Source organism: Sus scrofa, chromosome 12, assembly GCF_054392235.1.
Source record: "Sus scrofa isolate SSC_HxYL_T2T_F1_AM1 chromosome 12, Sscrofa_HxYL_maternal_Yorkshire_Landrace_v2.0, whole genome shotgun sequence".
Lineage (NCBI taxonomy): Eukaryota > Metazoa > Chordata > Mammalia > Artiodactyla > Suidae > Sus > Sus scrofa.
In genome coordinates this window covers 838342-857378 of record NC_139394.1, presented here as the reverse complement: position 1 = coordinate 857378, position 19037 = coordinate 838342, and the positions used below count along the sequence as shown (strand labels likewise).

At 66.4% G+C, this 19037-nt stretch overlaps 3 protein-coding genes across 6 annotated transcripts; 1 reads left to right on the top strand and 2 right to left on the bottom strand.

Annotated features, from left to right (window-relative positions):
• Nucleotides 1-1845: 1845 nt before the first annotated feature.
• Nucleotides 1846-9168, bottom strand: LOC146397962 (uncharacterized). The gene is made up of 5 exons (XM_084983363.1): nt 9019-9168; nt 8627-8685; nt 8117-8241; nt 7872-7972; nt 1846-2119 (listed from the first exon to the last, which is right to left on the bottom strand). The coding sequence occupies exons 3-5, from the start codon at nt 8202-8204 to the stop codon at nt 1943-1945; spliced, it is 366 nt and encodes a 121-aa protein (XP_084839489.1). The 5' UTR covers nt 8205-8241; nt 8627-8685; nt 9019-9168; the 3' UTR covers nt 1846-1942.
• SLC16A3 (solute carrier family 16 member 3) lies at nt 7140-17057 on the top strand. Of its 4 annotated transcripts, none has more exons than XM_084983331.1 (6): nt 7140-7213; nt 12956-13074; nt 14047-14294; nt 14704-14847; nt 14965-15723; nt 16198-17057. In XM_084983331.1, the coding sequence occupies exons 3-6, from the start codon at nt 14072-14074 to the stop codon at nt 16446-16448; spliced, it is 1377 nt and encodes a 458-aa protein (XP_084839457.1). In that variant the 5' UTR covers nt 7140-7213; nt 12956-13074; nt 14047-14071; the 3' UTR covers nt 16449-17057. The 4 variants fall into 4 exon arrangements, with proteins under 4 accessions (XP_084839457.1, XP_013845288.2, XP_084839456.1 ...); XM_013989834.3 differs by having other exon boundaries at nt 12948-13074; XM_084983330.1 differs by having other exon boundaries at nt 12928-13074.
• Nucleotides 16485-18255, bottom strand: LOC146397961 (uncharacterized). The gene is made up of 2 exons (XM_084983337.1): nt 17340-18255; nt 16485-16632 (listed from the first exon to the last, which is right to left on the bottom strand). The coding sequence occupies exons 1-2, from the start codon at nt 18253-18255 to the stop codon at nt 16505-16507; spliced, it is 1044 nt and encodes a 347-aa protein (XP_084839463.1). The 3' UTR covers nt 16485-16504.
• Nucleotides 18256-19037: the final 782 nt, after the last annotated feature.

Here is a 19037-nt window from a genome sequence, read left to right as displayed (position 1 = left end):
ATGCCTACTCCAATTTAAATACAGGGACAGGCTTTTTTTTTTTTTTTTTTTTTTTTTTTGTCTTTTTGCCATTTCTTAGGCCGCTCCCGCAGCATATGGAGGCTCCGGGGCTAGGGGTCCAAACGGAGCTGTAGCTGCCGGCTTACGCCAGAGCTACAGCAACGCGGGATCCAAGCTGCGTCTGCAACCTACCCCACAGCTCATGGCAACGCCGGATTCTTCACCCACTGAGCGAGGCCAGGGATCGAACCCGCAACCCCATGGTTCCTAGTTGGATCCGCCAACCACTGCACCACGACGGGAACTCCAGGACAGGCTTTTTTTTTAACTTATTTTCGTAGTTGTGAAAGTAATAGATTAACAAACGGCACTGAGATGAGTGGGTCTCCAGCTGCCAAATAATGAAGTCTGATCCGAGCTCACGTCACACACAAATGTCTCCTCAAGGCTCGACAACCTAAACCCAAGGAGCGAGACCCAAACATCCTTGGAAGAAAACGTGTGGTAAGTCTTCAAGGCAATGGCTTCTGAGCTGTGACACGGAAGACACAGCAACCAGAGAGACAAACGCCTTCTGCATCAAGGGGCAGAGTCAGAGGGTGAAAGGCAAAGAGGCCCAGGAACATGCATCTGATAGGGTCCAGAACACAGAGGAAACTCAGCCAGAAAAGATCATCGAATTTAAACAATGGTCTAGGACTTGAAGAGACATTTCCCCAAAGATGATGTGCAAGTGGCCAGCGAACTCCGGAAAAGATGCACTGTCACTGGTCACAAGGGAAATGCGAATCAAAATGAGAATGCGAGACCGCTTCGCGCCTGTTGAGATGGTTTGATTTTTCTAAAACGGAAACTTGCCCGTGTGCTGCTGGGAACCTACAAGGGTGCAGCAGGGGAGTCCCTGGGTTGGCTCAGTGGAAATGAGTCTGACCAGGATCCATGAGCACCCAGGTTTGACCCCTGGCCTCGCTCAGTGGGTTAAGGATCCGGCGTTGCCGTGAGCTGCCGTGTAGGTTGCACATGCGGTTCGGATCCTGCATCGCTGTGGCTGTGGTGTAGGCCGGTGGCTGCAGCTCCAATTTGACCCCTAGCCTGGGAACTTCCATAGGATGCACATGTGGCCCTGAAAAGACAAAAACGGGGAGTTCCCATCATGGCTCGTGGCTCAGTGGTTAAAGAACCTGACGAGCATCCGTGAGGACTCAGGTTCGATCCCTGGCCTCGCTCAGTGGGTGGAGGATCTCGCGTTGCTATGAACTGTGGTGTAGGTCGCAGAGGTGGCTCAGATCCCGCGTGGCTGTGGCTGTGGCTGTGGTGTAGACCAGCACTTACCGCTCTGATTGGACCCCTAGCCTGGGAACCCCCATACGCCGCAGGTGTGGCCCTAAAAAGACCAAAAGAAAAAAAGGCAATAACGAAACAAAGCAAAACTAAAAACCTTTCCTGTTCATAGACACGTTACTGACAATCTCCAAAAGGGGGAAATGACCCCATTGTCCACGGAGAACTGGACCTCCAACTGTGGGTTGGCGTTCACCCCTAAAGGGAGTGAAGGGGCAGAGGCAACGTGCGTGGACCTGAGGACACTGCAGCGTGAAAGCAGCCAGACACAAAGGCTGCCGGCCCCCCTCCCCGGGTGCTTTTCACGTGGCGGACCCGGACGAGGCGGGTCCACGGGGGCGGCGCGGGTCAGCCATTCCCGGAGGATTCGGGAGCGAGAAACGGGGCGCGACGACGTCTCGGATCCGGGGAGGGTCTTTACGGGGTGGTGAAGAAGTTCTGAGACGAGCGAGGGCTGGTGTTTGCACAATACTGGGAGTGCACGGACGCCACTGAGTTGCACACTTTACATACTAAGTGCGTGTTATGTGAACATAACCTCAACTGGAAAAAAGGCAAAGACTCAACAAATAGACACTCCCTGCAGGAACACTGGGAAAGCCTAGAAAAGTGCAAAGGAGAAAGGGAGTATCGCCCCACCTGACCCCCGGGGGCGTGGGCCTCTGTCGCTCCCAGGCCACGCGGGTACTTTTCTAAAAGCAAGCACGTGGCCTTTGCTTCGCCCTCCGGCGCTGCTTCCCGCTTCGGGGTCGGCAGGCAGCAGGACTGCAGGCGTCGCCTTCAGAAACAGGACCAGCTGGGTAAAATGAGGCTGACCACAGCACACTCTGTCACCCAGGCTGCTCTCAGGGGCCGAGTGGCAGAACTGCCACACCTGAACCCCCAGGGCCCGGTGAGGGGCCTGGGCCAGGCCAGGAGAAGAGGCAAAGGGGGGCACCGTGGCTGAGCAGCTGGGGTGTGCATGGCAGGGGAGGGGGCAGGGTCTGCACAGCCCTCTGGCCGCTCGATGGTCAAGTCCACCCCCTGCCGAGACCCACCTGGAAGGGGCACTGCCTGGAGACTTCTGGGCTGGGGTGGAAGGAAGGACCAGCGGTGCCCTTGCCAGGGGACCGGGGGTCGTGGCCCAGACAGCAATCCTAGTCTGGCACCTGCCACCCCTCCCCTTCCTCTCAGGGTCCAGGGTCTGTGTCCTCCAGGGCATTCCCAAAGTGGAGCCAGTTTTCCTTTCGAGTGGGGCCTGGATGGAGGACTGTGCCCACAGGAGGCAGCCGGGGTGACGGCGCTGGCTTTCCGGGACCAGTCGGCAGAGCCTCCGAGGCTGCTTTGAATCATCCCTCTGGGGGCGGCTGCCACACGGTGCGAGGACACCCAGCCCTCTGGAGAGACGCCGGGCCTCCCCCCACCCCAGCCAGGCTGCTGTTCCTTGCCCCCCCGAGGGGGGGCGGCTGTGGGATAAGGAGGAGGGAGCTGGGGTGACCCCCTCGTGACTGACCTTGGCCGGAGTGGTGGCAGCCAGCCTGGGCCTCCAGGTGGTCACCCACCAGGCCCAGGCCAGAGCCTGCCCCATTCCCCCCAAACTCTCCTCCCCCACAGCACCCCAATCCCACCCACATGCTCACCCCGAGCCGTGCCAGCACCAGCCCCGGGTGGGGAGTGCAGGCGCAGCAGGCTGAGCTGGGCGGGCGCTGGCCTCTGCAGCTGGCTCTGCCTCTGCCTACAGCCTGGGCCAGCCAAGTGGTTAATGTGTTTATTTTACTGGAAGCCAGAGCCGATTCCAAGGAAAAGCCCAGGGGCCGCAGGAGGAAGGGGGGGCCTTGCTGGGAGAGAGGCCTGGGCATCACTGCCCTCTGGCTGGAAAGGCGGCCTCCCCACCCAGATCTAGGCCTCAGGGAAGATTCTGCTGCTGCACCTCCTGCAGGTGTAGTGTGAGAGCGAGGCCCTGCTGTGACAGTCCTGCCTCCAGGTCCCTAAGGAGGGCGGGCTCAAGAGCCAGGACTCCAGGGCAGAGGGAGCCCCATATCCATCCCAAGACTCACCTCTTCAACAATCTGGCCTGTGCTGGCCCCGACCTTGTCCCCAGGGTGGTGGCAGCCAGTGCTGGCTAGCACAGGCAGGCCTGGGGCAGGACAAGTGGCCGACTGGGGTCTGGAGTCCAGTGGGAGGTGTGGAAGGCTCAAGGATGGGGTCCCTTGGAGATCTCATCATGGCCCAGTGAGTTAAGAACCCAACTAGTATCCATGAGGACGCAGGTTCGATTCCTGGCCTCCCTCAGTGGGTCAAGGATCCAGCGTGGCCATGAGCTATGGTGTAGGTCACAGATGCAGCTCAGATCTGGAGTTGCTATGGCTGTGGTGTAGGCTGGCAACTGTAGTTCCATTTCGACCCCTAGCCTGGGAGCCTCCATATGCCACAGGTGTGGCCCTAAAAAGAAAAGAAAAGAAAAAAATTAAAAGGATGGGACGCCTCCACGGCTCCATTAGGCCCCAGAAGTTTCCTTGGTGCCAAGATCTGACCCTGGGCAGGAGCGAGAGGCCTGCCCCCCCACTCCGCAGGGGCGGCTGAGATCCTCAGACGTCTCTGCAGGTCTCCCAGCTCACTCTCAGGGAGAGCCGCCCTGCAGAGCCTGGCTCCACCCGCCGTCTGGGTGGGAGGTGGAGATCGGAGGTGGGGTGAGGCTCCACGTCCACCTGCTCCTCCCAGGAGGCTGGAGAGACCCCAGGAGCTGCAGCTGGGGGGGGGGGGGCGGGACCTGCAGCTGTGGTTTGCAACGACCGGAGGCGTTGGGGTCCAGGAGGTGGAGAGGAGGATGCGGCCAGTGGGGCACTGGCAGGGGCACGGTGGACCGGGGTCGGACCTCGCCGGGGCTGGCTGCACCCCCACCCTGGGTCGCCACCCCCTTCTCTTTCAGGAAAGGGCAGCCTGGGGTGGAGGGCTGGCCCAGGGCCACAGTGGGGAACTGGGCATGTGAGCCAGGTCCAGGGAGGGTACCCCTAGCCTTACCTCCACCCCAACCCACCCCCCGCTCCGAGGAGCTGGCCCCACTCCTTGCCTGCTGTGCTCAGGGCTCCTGGCCCTGGACATGGGATGGAGCACCCGGGGGAGCTCAGGGTCCAGAGGGCTGTGGGTCTCAGGTCCGGGTGGTTCCCCGCCCGGGGCGGCCCCAGGGTGAGCCTGCTCTGCCCCGCTGGCTGTCAGTAGGCTGGCTCCCGCGCAGGGCCACACACGGCAGCCAGCACGCCATCACCCCACTTTGGTCCTCCACACCCCAAGAGAGCATGCACCCTGGAACACAAGTCAGCCTGCCCTCCGTGCCCCCAGGAGGGGCCACACCCAGGGACGACCTGCCGGGCCCGGGGCTGGGGGCCCGACCTCTGCCTCCCCAGGGCCCCTGCAGGCCCACAGTGTCTCTGGCTAACCAATCCCGGCGGGACCCTCAGGAACCCTCCTTCTGGGGGGCAGGGGGGATCCCGGCACTCCCCCAAGTCACTGGGTGGGGTGTCCCAGGTCTCAGAGAAGACCCAGCCCCCCGTCTGGGGGAGGCTTGGCTGCTCCTCTCAGCTCTCCCAGTTGAGGGGTAGGAGGGGATTCTGGGGCTGCAGGGAATCATTGGTTCTGGCGTCAGGGGTGGGGTCTCCAGGTCCCAAGCCTCATGAAAACGGGCAGGTGGCAAGAGGGGCCCGGGCAGAGCGGGTGTGCGCCTCGGTGATGGGGCAGAGGAGGGTGGTGCCCCCAGAGGTTGGAAGTACCGCCCCGGGGAGGGACCCCTTCTGCAGCTCTGCCCTGCACCCCCACGCTGCTACATCTCTCACCTCCAGCAGTAAGGAGGCCAGTGACTGTCACTGGTGCAGGCAGGTGGCGGCTGGCTTGCCCAGACCCCGTGGGGACCCCCTTCCTCCCCAAGAGTCCCTACAGAGAGCCAGGGTCCAGGTCAACTCAGTGGGCCTCACCTGGGAGTCTTGGCCAGGCTTCTGGAGGCTTGGGCCGTGCCCCTGTAGCAACTGCTTTGGCACGTTGGGGTGAGGGTGGTTGGGCCGAGGCAGGGGTGGGCTGGCACATCCTCTGTGAGTGCCAGGGCTCATTTAAGAGGGAATGGGTGGGTGATGGTCTCCCAGTGCCGGGGAAAAAAAGAGCACAAGGCCTCAGTGGACTTGGTGTCTCAGAAGGAGTGGCTGGGGAGTTCCCACTGTGGCTCAGCGGAAACCAATCTGACTAGCATCCATGAGGACACAGGTTCGATCCATAGCCTCCCTCAGTGGGTTAAGGATCTGGCGTTGCCCTGAGCTATGGTGTAGGTCGCAGACGCGGCTTGGATGTGGTGTTGCTGTGGCTGTGGCATAGGGCCGTGGCTACAGCTGCGATTCAACCCCTAGCCTGGGAACCTCCACATGCTGTGGGCGTGGCCCTAAAAAGACAAAAAAAAAAAAAAAAAAAAAGAAGGGGTGGTCAGATGGTGAACTCTGGGCCAGGAGGCCAATGCTGCCTTTCTGCCCACCCCTCTTTACTGTGCCAAGGGGGGGTGCCCGCCCTCCAGGCCTGGAGGGGTGGTCCTCCAGGGATGGTCGTTCTGCCACCCTGGCCCAGAGGGACTGGGGTTGTTGCGATAAAGCCCAGGCACCAGTGCCTGGCCTCTGTGGTCCCAGGAGACTTGGCTATTGTTTTGAAGTAAACTCGGTGGAAAATGGTCACGTGGCTGGGGGGCCGCCCCCAGGAGGTATCCTGGGCCCAGGCCACACCTCTCTCTGCTGCGGCAGCTCCTCAAACCTGAGTTCTCTCCATGTGGCAGATCAGTAAACCCGGGGTTTGGCGTTCTCGCCGTGGCTCTGCAGGTTAGGAATCCCGCTAGTATCTCTGAGGAGTCGGGTTCCATCCCCAGCCCGGCTCAGTGGGTTAAGGATCGATGTTGCCATGAGCTGCGGTGTAGGTTGTGGACACAGCTCAGATCCAGTGGTGCTGTGGCTGTGGTGTAGGCCTGCAACTGCAGCTTCCATTCGACCCCTAACCTGGGAACTTCCACATGCCACAGATGCGGCTCTAAAAAGCAAAAAAAAAAAAAAAACCAAAAAAAAAAAAAACAAAGAAAAAAGAAAGAACAGAAAACCCTGGGTTTGAAGCGCTTTGCCCAGGATCCTGCCGGATGGAGGGCGCGGGCGTGGGCATGGGAAGCTCGCAGTGGGGCCCCTTCACCCCAGCACAGGCAGTGCGCGCTTGCGGGGGGGGAGGGGCCGTAGCCGCATCTGGCTCCGCGGCGCTCGGAGCCACAGGGGGAAACGGAAGCCACAGAGGATGCCGGCCTTGCCCAAGATCACTCGGGCAAGCGCATGGTGGCCCGGAGAAGCCGCCGCCGCCCCGCCCCGGAGGAAGGAGGTTTGGATGGGGGCGCAAATCCCAGGGGACTTGGCGAAGGAGGCCTGCAGACCCCAGAGCTGAGCAGGTACGCGGGAACCCCGCCGGGTCCGCGGACACTTCGCCGTGTGGGGAGCACCTGTCAGAGGGCGCGGCCCTGGGCTTGGGGGCGACGGGCGTGCTCCTATCACGTCCGGGCACAGGGAGGCGAGCGCGGACCGAGTGGGAGATAGAGGGGCAGAAGGGGTCCCATCGCCGGGCCCCCAGCCCAGCGCCAGGGGCTGGCAAGGCTGGCCTGTGGGCGCGGGTCTGGTGGGGAGAGAAGGCGCAGCCCGTGCCGGGGTCCGCGCCGTCGGGGAGCACTAGGGCGCCCCTCCCGCGGGGTCCGGAGGGGCGGGCCGGGGCGGCGCCAGGCGGCGGTGACGTGCACGGGGGACGTGCCGCGCCAGCGACCGGAGCACTGAGTCGCCCCCGGCTCGGCGCCTGGCAGCGAGGCGGGCAGAGGCGCGCGGCGGCCGAGCGGCGACAGGTAGGCGCGGCCCGGATGCTCCGCGGGCCGGGTCCTGGGACCTTCCGAGCCGCCCGCGCGCTGAGTCTGCGCTCGGCGTGGGGGCGGCCTCGGGGTCCGCGCTTTCGCGTGGGGGGCGCCTCGGGCACAGACGAGGCCCTCGCCGGCGGCTGCCCCCATTGAAGGGCCCCGGGGAGCCAGCCTCGCCGCTTCGCGCCCTCGGACCCGGGTCGCACGGCCGCGACTTCCCAGGGTCGCCCGGGGACCCGTCTGTTGGGCGCCCCTCGGGGGCTGGGCTCGGGCCCGGAGACGGCTCCGCCAGGCTGCAGAGCCGGTCCCGGGTATAAATAGCTCGGTCCGCGGTCCGCGGCAAGCTGCCGGGGCGCGCCGGCTATATTTGGTGGGGCTACCGCCGGCCGGGGCCCCCTTCGGGAGGGAGCGGGGAGCACGTGCGCACCGGGCGGCGGCGCCGAGGCCGTCCTCTCTCACCTCCTTCCTGCTGTCGCCGCCGCCCCGAACACTCACCAACCCACACCAGACGGTTCCTTTCCAGACCCGGGCAGAGGAGGGGAGCCCCTCGGGGACCAGACTGGAGTCCTGAGTTCGCTCGCGCCCTCCCAGCAGGCCCCTAGCCCTGGGAAAACCAGGCGACACACCTGGGGGGCCTGGGTTTACTTACCCGGAAAGTTGGTTGATAAGGCGCCTGGATGCTGAACCAGGCCGGTGGGCAGCAGGCATGAGTGGAAGGGAGGCCATGGGGGTCGTGGCCGCTGGGGGTGCCTGGAGTCGTGGTGAGGGACAAAGACTTCTGTCCCGGAAGCCCTGAGCTGCCCATCAGAGGCGCTTGGGCTGGCGGGGTCCCTCTGTGTGCTGACCATGGCCAGCTGAGGGGTCTGAGGCGCAGGAGATGGCAGCCGAACTCACCAGCCTTCGTGCAATCCAGGTCAAAGGGCTGCTCTGAAGCCAAGAGCAGGGGTGGGTGCTGTGCGAGCTGGTGGGTCCCCTGCCTCATTCTGAAGGACCAGGATTCTTCAGGGGTCAGATGGGCACTGGGAGGGACAGGGACAGATGCCAGCCTGTGTCCTGGAGGGTGGACTGGGTCCCCTTGGGCCCAGCGATTGAGGAGCTGCTCGCATTCTGGGAGGTCTGCCCCCAAGGGGTTCTGAGGGCCCCGGGGGTCAGTGCCCAGGCAGGTGTGTTCCAGATAATGCCTAGGGTGGACACTGGGAGGCCTGACCCCAAGGCAGGCTCTGTAATGACCTCATGTGACCTTGGCTAGGGCCTGATACCCAGGAGGCAGCCCTGCTCTCACCCACTACAGCTGGACACCTCAGTGTGGAGGGCTGCACCCAGCGGGAGGGCTTTTGCTCCTGGACACTAGTGCGTGCGTGTGCGTGTGTGTGCGTGGAGCGGGGCCTGTGGGGTCTCACTCACTGGCTAGCGATGTCCCTCTTGACAAGGCTGATTTGCTCCAGGGTGGTCCTCGCAGTCACCTGGTGGGTGTGGAGAGGGTCACTGCTCCCCCCTCGAGGCGAGGAGCCCGGTAGAGCGACCCCTGGACTGGCCCTTCTGGGCGGTGGTCAGGGGAGAAGACGGCCTCGCAGAGCAATTGATCCACTGGAGGTGCCTCCGCATGGGGCCTCGGGCATGGATCGGGCCTCGGGCCAGCCGGGCACTGGGCCCAGAGGCAGGGGCGGGGCAGGAGCGGACAGGGCCTGGGGCTCCTCGTGGCATCGCTTGCAAGTGCAGACCTGGCCTCAGGGCAGGAAAGCGGGTCCCAGAGACACAGAATTCTCAGTCAACTTGCGAGCCCGAGCCGCGCCCACCTGGGAACCCGAAGGAGGGAAAGGGAGGCGGGCCCCGCCCTGGAGAAGCCTCGGGGTCCTCTTCCGCGCGGCGGGGACGCCCAGTGCAGCCCCGGCACTCGCTGACCTCGGCGGCCCCCTGCCTTGGCTGTACGCTCCGGCCAATACGGTAGCGGTAGCGGACGGCGGGGGGGCGCCTACTCCAGGCAATACGGCGGCGGCTCCTCCCTTGGCGCGGTCACGTCCCCCACGTCCCGCGCGCGGCCAGGCAGCGGGTCCGGGGCGGGGCCGCACGTAGCATCCTCCCTTTTCCCACCCCCCCGCCCAGCAGGGTCAGCGCAGCCCGACCCCGACCCCCCGCCTGACCAGCCGGAAGCTGGCGCGGGAAGGGGCATCCATCCAGCTGCCTCCGGGAGGGGGTGGGGTGGGGGCGGGGCCAGGGGAGTGGGTGGAGCTCAGGGTCCGTCCACTTACTGCCCTTCCCCTCCCCCACTTGCCCCAAAGGCCCTGTGTGGTGGTGGTGGGAGTTAGGAACCCAGTTGGGGGGGCAGGGGCCCCTCCTGGCTGGTGGAGCTTGCTGACACGGACCACCCTCTGGGCCTTGGCCCTAGGTCAGTGGCTTTAGGGTTGTGCGGCTTCAGGGAGTTGCGGAGTGGGACAAGGCGACCACGTGAACAGGCAGGCCGGGCACTCCCAGGCTGGGCAGGGTTGCGTCTGCTCAAGTCCGGACTCGGTCCTGGCCCCTCCCCATCACCCCCTCCCAGAGGAGGGTCTCCTCCTGGTGAGCACAAAAATGTCCCAGGCCCCCTCCAGTGGCCTCCTCGTCATCATGGGGTGACGGTGGTGGAGTGGAGATGACTCCGAGCTCGGGGCTGGCCTAGGGTGCCGTGTCCAACCTGGCAAGTGAGGCCACTGTCTCCATCCCCACTTGAGGGCCCGCGGGGGCACTGGGCACGTGGGAGGGCCGCCTGGTCAGGGGAGCTGGAGTGGAGGGCCAGGCCCGGCCGAGCAGGCCTGCATCACACCTTCACCCACTGCCCACCTCCCTCCAGCCGCAGCTGCAGCCACAGGCGGGTGTGGCTAGGGCGGGCGTCTTGGGAAGGGACAGGCACTCTGACCAGCAGTGCTCTCTGAGTCCTGTCTCACGACAGGGGCAGTGGGAGATGGAAGAAGGGGAGACCCCCCCTCCTGAGGATGTGGCACCCTCTAGCCGTCAGCCACGGATTTCAGGGGCCTCGGGGCCAAGGAGCGGGTGCTGGCCAGGCAGGCTGGGCTGTTCCCTTGGTGTGGGAGGAAGAGTCAGGAAGGAATGTAACTGCCCTTTGCTGCCCCACGTGCCAGGAGCTGGAAGTCCAGTGAGGTAACCAGCCAGCCTAGAGGGCACACCGCCTAAGCACCTGGGACAGGCTGCAGGCTCTAGGGCTCTGGGGCCCCCCTGAACCCCGCCCCAGGTTCATGGCCCACCCTGGGGACTGACAAGGTGGGTGAGCGTCTAGAGCGCGCGCGTGTGCGCGCGTTTGTGTGTGTGTGTGTGTGTGTGAGAGAGAGAGATGGGGCCAGCAGACACAGCCAGGGCTGACTCCCGGGTGGAGGGGAGGGTGGTCGTGCTGGGAACTCTAGCTCTCTGGGTGGAGATGCGGGGTGGGGTGAGGTAGGCAGAGAAGGAGGGCCCTGGGGGAGGGGGTGACGCAAAAGCTGGAGCCTGGCCTGAGGTAGGACCCTCGCCCGGCGAGCAGCTAGGGAGAGTCCCAATTTGGGAGGACAAGGCGGACGGGCCCTCCTGAGGGGGCCCCATGCACACCCCTCCTTGGGCCGGGACCTGCCGGGTGGCCCCTAGAGCCTCACCTGACCCAGGAGTGGGCACACGCACCCCACCTGGGAGATCAGCTTTCTGAGGCCCACAGGGCGGGTTATTTCTGGGCTGGGGACGTGGTTTGCGTGCTTCCTTGGGAGAGTAAATGTCACTGCAAGGACAGCTGGCCAGCATGTGCCCTCAGATATGCTGGTGCCACCCCCCCCGCCCTGCACTGAGGGTCCCCCCCGCCCCCACCCGGAGGGGCCGCTCCTCCCACCCAGGGTTCTCCTTGAACTTCAGCCAGCTTGTGTTTGAACTGCCGCCTCTACCCGGCGGGCAAGCGGGCGGGTCTGATGAGGCCCCACTGCCTGCTCTTGGAAATCCCAGCCCCTTCTCCACCCGTGGAGCCCTGCTGGGTGGACTCCCTTGGCCCCCAACCTAGAGCCCACCCCACCCCGGCCTCTATCCCCTTCCCTGCCTGCCTCCCCGGGGGCAAGCCGAAAGCTCCCCGAGAAGCCTGTTTGCGGGCCGGTGGGTGCAGGAATGGGTGGGGTCTTTACAGTGGGGCTGGCACCCCAGGCTGAGGGGTTGGTGGGAGAGGGGACCCTGGGCCTTGGTCCAGGCTCAGAAGATGGCCCTCTCCCCACACGAGCCTCACGTGGCAGCCACTTGGGCCACAGAGGTTCCGGAACAGGCTGTGTCCTCCTTCCCCTGGGCCTTGGCACCAGCCCTCTGCCTCCCTGCTCTCCTAGATGCTAGTTCTCCAGGAAGGGCCCGGCCCTGGTGGGCAGAGAACAGGCCTCTGTGACCCCCACCCCCTGTGAGCACTGGGTGCAACCAGGAAGTTTCCAGAGGGAGGCTCGTCTTGTTCTATGACCTGAAATGCGTGAGACTTGGGCTCTTCCTACCTGCTCGGCCCAGACCCGCTCCCTCTGGGCCTCTGCGAGGCCCGTGTGATTTACTCACGAAGCCCACGGCCTCAAACAAGCCAGGATCCTGAGGACAAGCAGGCTCTCAGCGCCCCATGCCCGTGGCCAGCTGCATCGCTGGGTGCCGGGTCTGGGGTCCGCGTGCTTTCTGCCTGAAACGGTGTCACTGCGCCACAGCGCCTTCCTGTTCCTAAGATACAGCTGCTGTTGTTTTCAGCCACTCTGTCGCATGTAGCTTGGAGACAGACCTCCCACACTTACCGCTGACAAGGGAACGGGAGGGCCACTCGGTGCCATCTGCCCTGTCCTAGGCCCAGGCACGTGGAGACCCTGGGGGCAGGCCACACTGAAGCGGTGCTCACTGTCCCAGCGCCCTTCCTTGGGTTCCATCCCAGGTTCGGTGTCCGCCTCGGACGCGGAAGTGGCCACCCAGGGGCTGTGCCCGCGTCTGCAGGGGAACGGGCTCCCTTGGCTGGGGCGCCCCCAGGCCCCTTTCGGCTGCGCAGCCCTTGGCCTCAGATGCACCCTCCATCCTGCCCCTTGAAGTCCAAGCCTTCGGAGCACCGGGGGCCAAGGGCCGAGAGAGGCGAGGGCTTCTGGGTTTCCCGAAAGTGGCGCGCGTGGCACTGGCCCAGCTGGGAGGCAGCGCGGGCTCTGAAGGTGGGCCTCTGGCCCAGCCTAGGGTGGGGGCAGGGCCACTGTTCTGCTCCAGTGGGCTGTGTCTGCCTGGTCATCACCCGGACAGCCAGCTGGCTCCTGGGGGTCTGGCCACCACACAGTGCTAGTCACGAACAGTGGCTGTGGCTTGGGACCTAGAAAGCCCTTAAAGCGGTACCCCCCCACACACACACTCTGAATCAGAGCCCAGACCCCACCACACTGCCGACCTGGGGCCCCCAGGGGGCACGGCGGCTGTGACCGAGGTGCTGGGAGCAGGCTGGAGGTGGGGGTCCACATTCTGCTCAGACTGTCCCAGGGCAGAGGCCCTTGTCTGTCCTGGGGTCCCACCCCGGGTTCTGTGTCCACTTTGGACACAGAGGTGGCCACCCAGGGGGCTGTGCCAGGTCCAGAGGGACCCAAGGAAAAGGGGCAAGGGGTGGAGCCAGGACAGGTTATGAAACCGGCGGGGGGGCGGGCGGGCTGAGGGAAGGGGCCTGGTGCTGGCCCAGCGTTCCTGGTCAGGAGGTGCTGGGGGCATCTGTGCAGGTGGAGCGTTCACATTGCAGCCCCACAGGCCCTGCACGCCGGGTCTGCAGCCTGCCGCGGGGGCAGAGACAGAGCCTCGGCGGACAAGCCCTCCCGGCCCAGCGCCTGCCGCAGGAGGCCGACCGTCCTCGGAGCAGCTTCTGCCAGGTGAGGCGGGAAGGGGCCCTGGGCTGGCCTGGGGCTCAGGGGGTGTCTGCAGTGGCGACGGGGCGGGCAAGGAGCAAAGAGGGGGTATCTGCAGGTGGAAATCTGGCCTTGGCGTTTCGCGTTCCTGGGCCTCAGAGGAGCCGAGGCCCCTGGACTTAAAAGAGGGAAGTCGGCCGGGCTTCTGCAGCGGGTGCGGCCCGCCCTCTCCGCGCCTGGCAGCGGTGCTAGGACGCTGGGACGGTTTGTTGGGTGGCTGGGTGTCAGCCCGGCCCTCCTGCCCGTTCCCCGCCTTCCACCTGGGCCCCTTCCTGTCCCAGAGGGCTGTGCAGGCGGGAGGAACGGGTGTGGGGAGCTGGGGGGCACGGCTTGAGTCCACGGCACAGGCGCCCCAGCCTCTTCTTCCGGCGCACTTCTGGTGTGGGGTGCCCGAGTGGGCAGGGGAGCCCTGTCCCCCGGGGGTGGGAGAGCTGGGCGGCCACATCTAGGCTGAGGGCTCAAGGGACAGCGCCCTACAGCTCAGGCCCCAGGTCCCCACCAGGGCTGGCGTCGCTGCCGGAGGAGAGGGGAGGTGTTGGCAGCCAGAACCAGGCTGCAGGGGGAGCTGCTTCAGACGCAGGGTCAGGGGGGAGGCAGAGCAGGGCTGACTTCCCGCCTGGGGTCTGTTGTCTTCAGGAGGTAACCTGAGACCTGGCTGAGCCCAAAAAAGCCACTGCCCTTTAGAGCCAGCTGAATGGGAGCTGGCCAGGCCTGAGCGGGGGAGGGAGGAGGGTGGAGGCACGCAGCTGCCCGTCACCCCAGACCCTCCTGCCCCGCGCCGGGCACAGGTGAGAGCCAGACGCGGGGCTCCCAGGTAAGGCGGGGCAGCTGCCGGGGGCTGAGGCCTGACGGGGCGGGGGGCCGGCCCCCGGGGCCAGCTCTGTCCCCACACTGCCGGGCTGCCGCAGGTGAAGAGCCAGGCTTCCTCTTTCTCAGGGACGCGGAACCAGCCCTCCTGGCCATGGGAGGGGCCGTGGTCGACGAGGGCCCGACAGGCATCAAGGCCCCGGACGGGGGCTGGGGCTGGGCCGTCCTCTGGGGCTGTTTCGTCATCACGGGCTTCTCCTACGCCTTCCCCAAGGCGGTCAGCGTCTTCTTCAAGGAGCTCATGCGTGAGTTCGGCATCGGCTACAGTGACACGGCCTGGGTCTCCTCCATCCTGCTGGCCATGCTGTACGGGACAGGTGAGGGGCCGTCGTGCCCGCGGGACGCTTCTGAGAGCTCACCAGGTTCGGTTCTGGGCAAAGAGGCCCGGGGATCGGGGGTCACCTGGTGTTTGCAGCCCAGCCCCCGGGGTTGCCCAGAGGGAAGCCCTACCAGGGCTCCGTGGTCGCCCAGGCTGCCTGGGGCCCTGGCCAAAGGGCTGTGTCTGCCCAGCTGGGCTGGGTCCCGGCGCCAGTCCCCACAGACGCCTGGGTCCTGCCGCCTGCGCAGCTCCACCGGAGGAGAGGCCTCTCATGGGAGGCTCTCCTGGTGAGCCCCGCTTTGCCCGGACGGCGAGCTGGTGACCTGTGTCCGCTGAGCCGGAGGTGGGGCACGGGGAGGGCGGGCCTCGGCCTCGCCCCCCCGCCACAGCTGTCTCCCACCCGCCAGGCCCGCTCTGCAGTGTGTGTGTGAATCGCTTTGGCTGCCGGCCCGTCATGCTCGCGGGGGGCCTCTTGGCGTCCCTGGGCATGGTGTCCGCGTCCTTCTGCGGAAGCATCGTTCAGCTCTACCTCACCACTGGGGTCATCACCGGTGAGCGGGGCCCGCGGGAGCGGACTGAGGGAGGAGACAGGGCCTCTGGGGGTGGGCAGCGGGGCGCCCCTGCCGGGCCCCCGCCCGTCCAGCCCTCACCCGCCCCGCTCCTTCCAGGCTTGGGTTTGGCGCTCAACTTCCAGCCCTCGCTCATCATGCTCAACCGCTACTTCAACAAGCGGCGCCCCATGGCCAACGGGCTGGCGGCGGCGGGCAGCCCCGTGTTCCTGTGCGCCCTGTCGCCGCTGGGGCAGCTGCTGCAGGACCACTACGGCTGGCGGGGCGGCTTCCTCATCCTGGGCGGCCTGCTGCTCAACTGCTGCGTGTGCGCCGCACTCATGCGGCCCCTGGAGGCGCCCGGAGGCAGGCAGGGGCCCGGGCCGCAGCGGCCGGCGCGCCGGCTGCTGGACCTGAGCGTCTTCCGGGACCGCGGCTTCGTCATCTACGCCGTGGCGGCCTCCGTCATGGTGCTGGGGCTCTTCGTGCCGCCCGTGTTCGTGGTGAGCTACGCCAAGGACCTGGGCGTGCCCGACACCCGGGCGGCCTTCCTGCTCACCGTGCTCGGCTTCATCGACATCTTCGCCCGGCCCACGGCGGGCTTCGTGGCGGGGCTGAAGCGGGTGCGGCCTTACTCCGTCTACCTCTTCAGCTTCGCCATGTTCTTCAACGGCTTCACGGACCTCACGGGGTCCACGGCCGGCGACTACGGCGGCCTGGTGGTCTTCTGCATCTTCTTCGGCATCTCCTACGGCATGGTGGGGGCCCTGCAGTTCGAGGTGCTCATGGCCATCGTGGGCACCCAGCAGTTCTCCAGCGCCATCGGCCTCGTGCTGCTGCTGGAGGCCGTAGCCGTGCTCATCGGGCCCCCGTCGGGAGGTGAGTGCCGGGCGGGGAGGCTCGCGGCAGCCCGGCCAGCAGGCGTCGGCAGGGAGCGCGGCCTCGCGCCGGCCCCAGGAGCCACGTGCTTGGTCCCCGGGGGAGGCGGCCGTGGGCCCGGGCCCGAGGAAGGGCGTGCTGGAGACAGGCGGTGGCGACGAGGCGGCGTCCTGGCCCTCCCTGGCTGTCCGCACCCAGCTGTGGGTCTGCGGCCTGCCCTGCCCTGCAGTCTCCCGCCTCCTACTCCACCCTGGCCCCTCTGGCTCTCCCCTCCGGCAGCGGTCTGGGGCCTGAACTGCCACTGCCTTGCGGTCCTGGGGCCCGGGCGGCTCCCGGCAGGGCCGCTGGGGGGAGGCTCTGCTCCAAACCCTCGCCAGAGCCACGCTGGCCCGTCCTCTGAGTCTGTGCTGCCCGAGGGGCAGGGGGGACGGGGGGCGGTGAGGGGGACCCTGGCTGACCCCGTCCCCTCTGCAGGCAAGCTCCTGGACGCGACGCATGTCTACCAGTACGTGTTCATCCTGGCGGGGGCCGAGGTGCTCACCTCCTCCCTCGTGCTGGTGCTGGGCAACTTCTTCTGCATCGGGAGGCGGCCCGCGGCCGCCCCGGAGGAGGCCCCCAAGCCCCCCGAGGACGTGAGGGTGGACTCCCGGGAGGTGGAGCATTTCCTGAAGACGGAGCCCGAGCAGAACGGGGAGGTGGTTCACACGCCGGAAACCAGCGTCTGAGCCGGGGCAGCCGGCAGGGGCGCAGGGAGCCGGACGGGGCGCGCCAACGCTTGTATTTATTTCACAGACAGGACCAGTGGGCGGGGCCGTCGGCTGGGCACCAGCTGCCCGCGCAGCAGGTCATCGCCCCATCGTGTTTTTCGGGGGAGGTGGCGGGGTGGGAACGCGTCGTTCCAAGGCGGATCTGTGGTGAAGCCAAGCCGCGAAGTTACAAGCCATCTGCGCCAGGGGCCCCGCCTGCCACCCCCTGCCCCGAGCCCAGGGCCCACCGCGGGGCTTGAGGACCTAGAAACCCACGCCTCGGAGACAACACGACTTTCACTGGGGCAGGGCTGGGCGCTGCAGATCGGGCACCGCCATGACGGCCCTCCCTGGTGCCACGAGCTCCCCGTCCTGCCGGCTCTCCCTGGGCACCCAGCCCACCCCTCTCTTGAGGGTCTAGTGGACAAAGCCCCCCACCCCCGAAGTCTGGAAGGGCTGAAATAAGCCTGCGTGTGGGAGGCGCCGCCTTCCCGGAGCGGCAGGAGCTGTGTTCCCCGCAGGGCAGCGGTCTGACCCGCGTGCCCGGGATCTCACTTTCTCAACAAACAGCCTAGTTATTTTTACAAAGTGGTTCTGGTCCGTGTCAGCCTCCTGAGTACCGCTGGTTCTGGACCCTGCCCTGCTGGGCCCCAACGGCTCAGAGCATCCCACGGCGCCCTGGGGGCTGCCGGGGGGTGGGCCGCACGGCGGCTGGAGGGTGGCGCGGGTTCTGTACACGCTGCGTGTGTTTAAAGAAGGCGGTCTGCCTGCCTTCCGTTCACCGGCCCCCCGGTCAGTCGCCCCACGCGGTCCGCGCGCAGGGCGGGTCTCTGCTCCCCACTCTCCTTGCCCCGGGGACCTCACACCCACCTGCCCTTGTGGCCAGCGGCGGCCTGCGTGGCTGGGAGCCGGTCAGAGGCCGCTGGGGCCGCCTCAGTAGGTGGTGCGTCGAGGGCGCTGGGGACGGCAGCGGGCACCCTGGCGGGCCGCGTGCAGCCGGAGAGATGCCACGTCCCTGCTCCTCTGCAACGAAAAGCAAGCGAGAGCTCACATCTCGGGCTGCCCCCGGGACGGCATCCTGAGGGGGCTGCCGCCGCCTCCTCCATCTGTCCCTTGAGCTCTTAAGGGGGAGCCGGGCGCCCTTGCCCCTCTGTGCCCGCTGCCAGGTGCTCGGGTTGCAGCGATGCTGGGGTGAGGGGCAGCCTAGCCTCACTGCCCTCGCCCCAGGCAAGGCAGAGCCAGGCACACCACACCTGTCAGGGCTCAAAGGGCAGCCCCACCTACGCTCCCACAGCCACCTGCTGAGCCAGGGGCGGCAGGGAAGGGAGGCTGCCCAAGCCCCTCCCCCAGTCACCCTGGCCTGCTCCGTGCGGACCCCACCCCTCCTGGGTCTCCTGGTCTGGGTGCGAATACCCTGCCACAGCAGCCTCACCCTCACCCCTGCCCCAGGCTCGGAGTCCGCAGGTCTGTGATTCTGAGAGGGCCGACATGTGGGACCTGCTCCCCTGGGGGCGGGACCCACAGCAGGTCGGGGGTGGACCCGAGGCCCTGCCTGCACAGCAGTGACAGCCCAGACTGGAGGCTGATCTGCAGGGCTAGGATGAGGGGACACAGGGTGACCGGACCGGCCTGTCTGCCAAGTCCTCTGACGGGTACTTGCAGCTGTGCCCAAGGTGCACAAGGGAAACGTCTGATGCCCAGGAAGCCAAGGGCCCAAAGAGCGGTGCTGGGGGGAGGGGCGGGCACGGACAGGGCGCCCCTGCCCTCTGAATGCCTTGCTCAGCATCCTAGGAGGACATCAGCCTACAGCAGAGTCAGGCACCTGGGCTGCCAGCCTGGCCAGACCTGAGGTGCCCGCCTGCCACACACACAGGGGAGGGCCTGAAGCGGAGAGGAGCCTGGCAGCAGGGCAGAGGCCGCCACCCTCCTGCCCGCCAGTCCCCTCGTGGCTTCCTGCTCTGCCCCGGAACCCAGAAACCCTTATGGGCCGTGGTGCCAAGGGCTCCGGGCAGGTGGGGAAGGGGGAGCAGGCCAAGGACAGAGTCCACCTTCCTTCCCAGGGCTGCTCTCCCGAGCTCAGACCCTGTGACGTGGGTCCGGGACCGGGCAGTGGGCCAGGCAAGGTTCCCCCTCCTGCAGGGAAAGCAGAGCTCAGGAGCTCACCTGTCAGCAGGCTGGGGAGGGGGGGCCAAGGGCCCAGGCCCCCTTGGGAACCTCAGGGACCACCTGGCACGGCAGGAGAGCCAGCCAGAAGGGATAAGGGGCTATGCTGCCCCCTCCCCCGGGCCCAGGGCAGTGTCCCATGGGCAGGCAAGGCCAGGGCCTCCCCGTGCCCAGCCTGTGCTCAGCGTGTTCAGCTCCAGAGTTGAACGTGGACCAGAAAGTGCACATCTGCGGTCCCAGGTGCCCCCCGCCCCGGCCGGCAAGTCCCCACAGACAGGAGGGCCTGCTGGGGCCACTCGGGTGGACCCGGGCCCACGCCTTCTTACTCGGCGCCGCCCGGGGCTCCCTGGAGCTGGGGACATCTTGCGCTTTAACGACTCCAGGGTGAGAAGGAAGTGGAGGCCA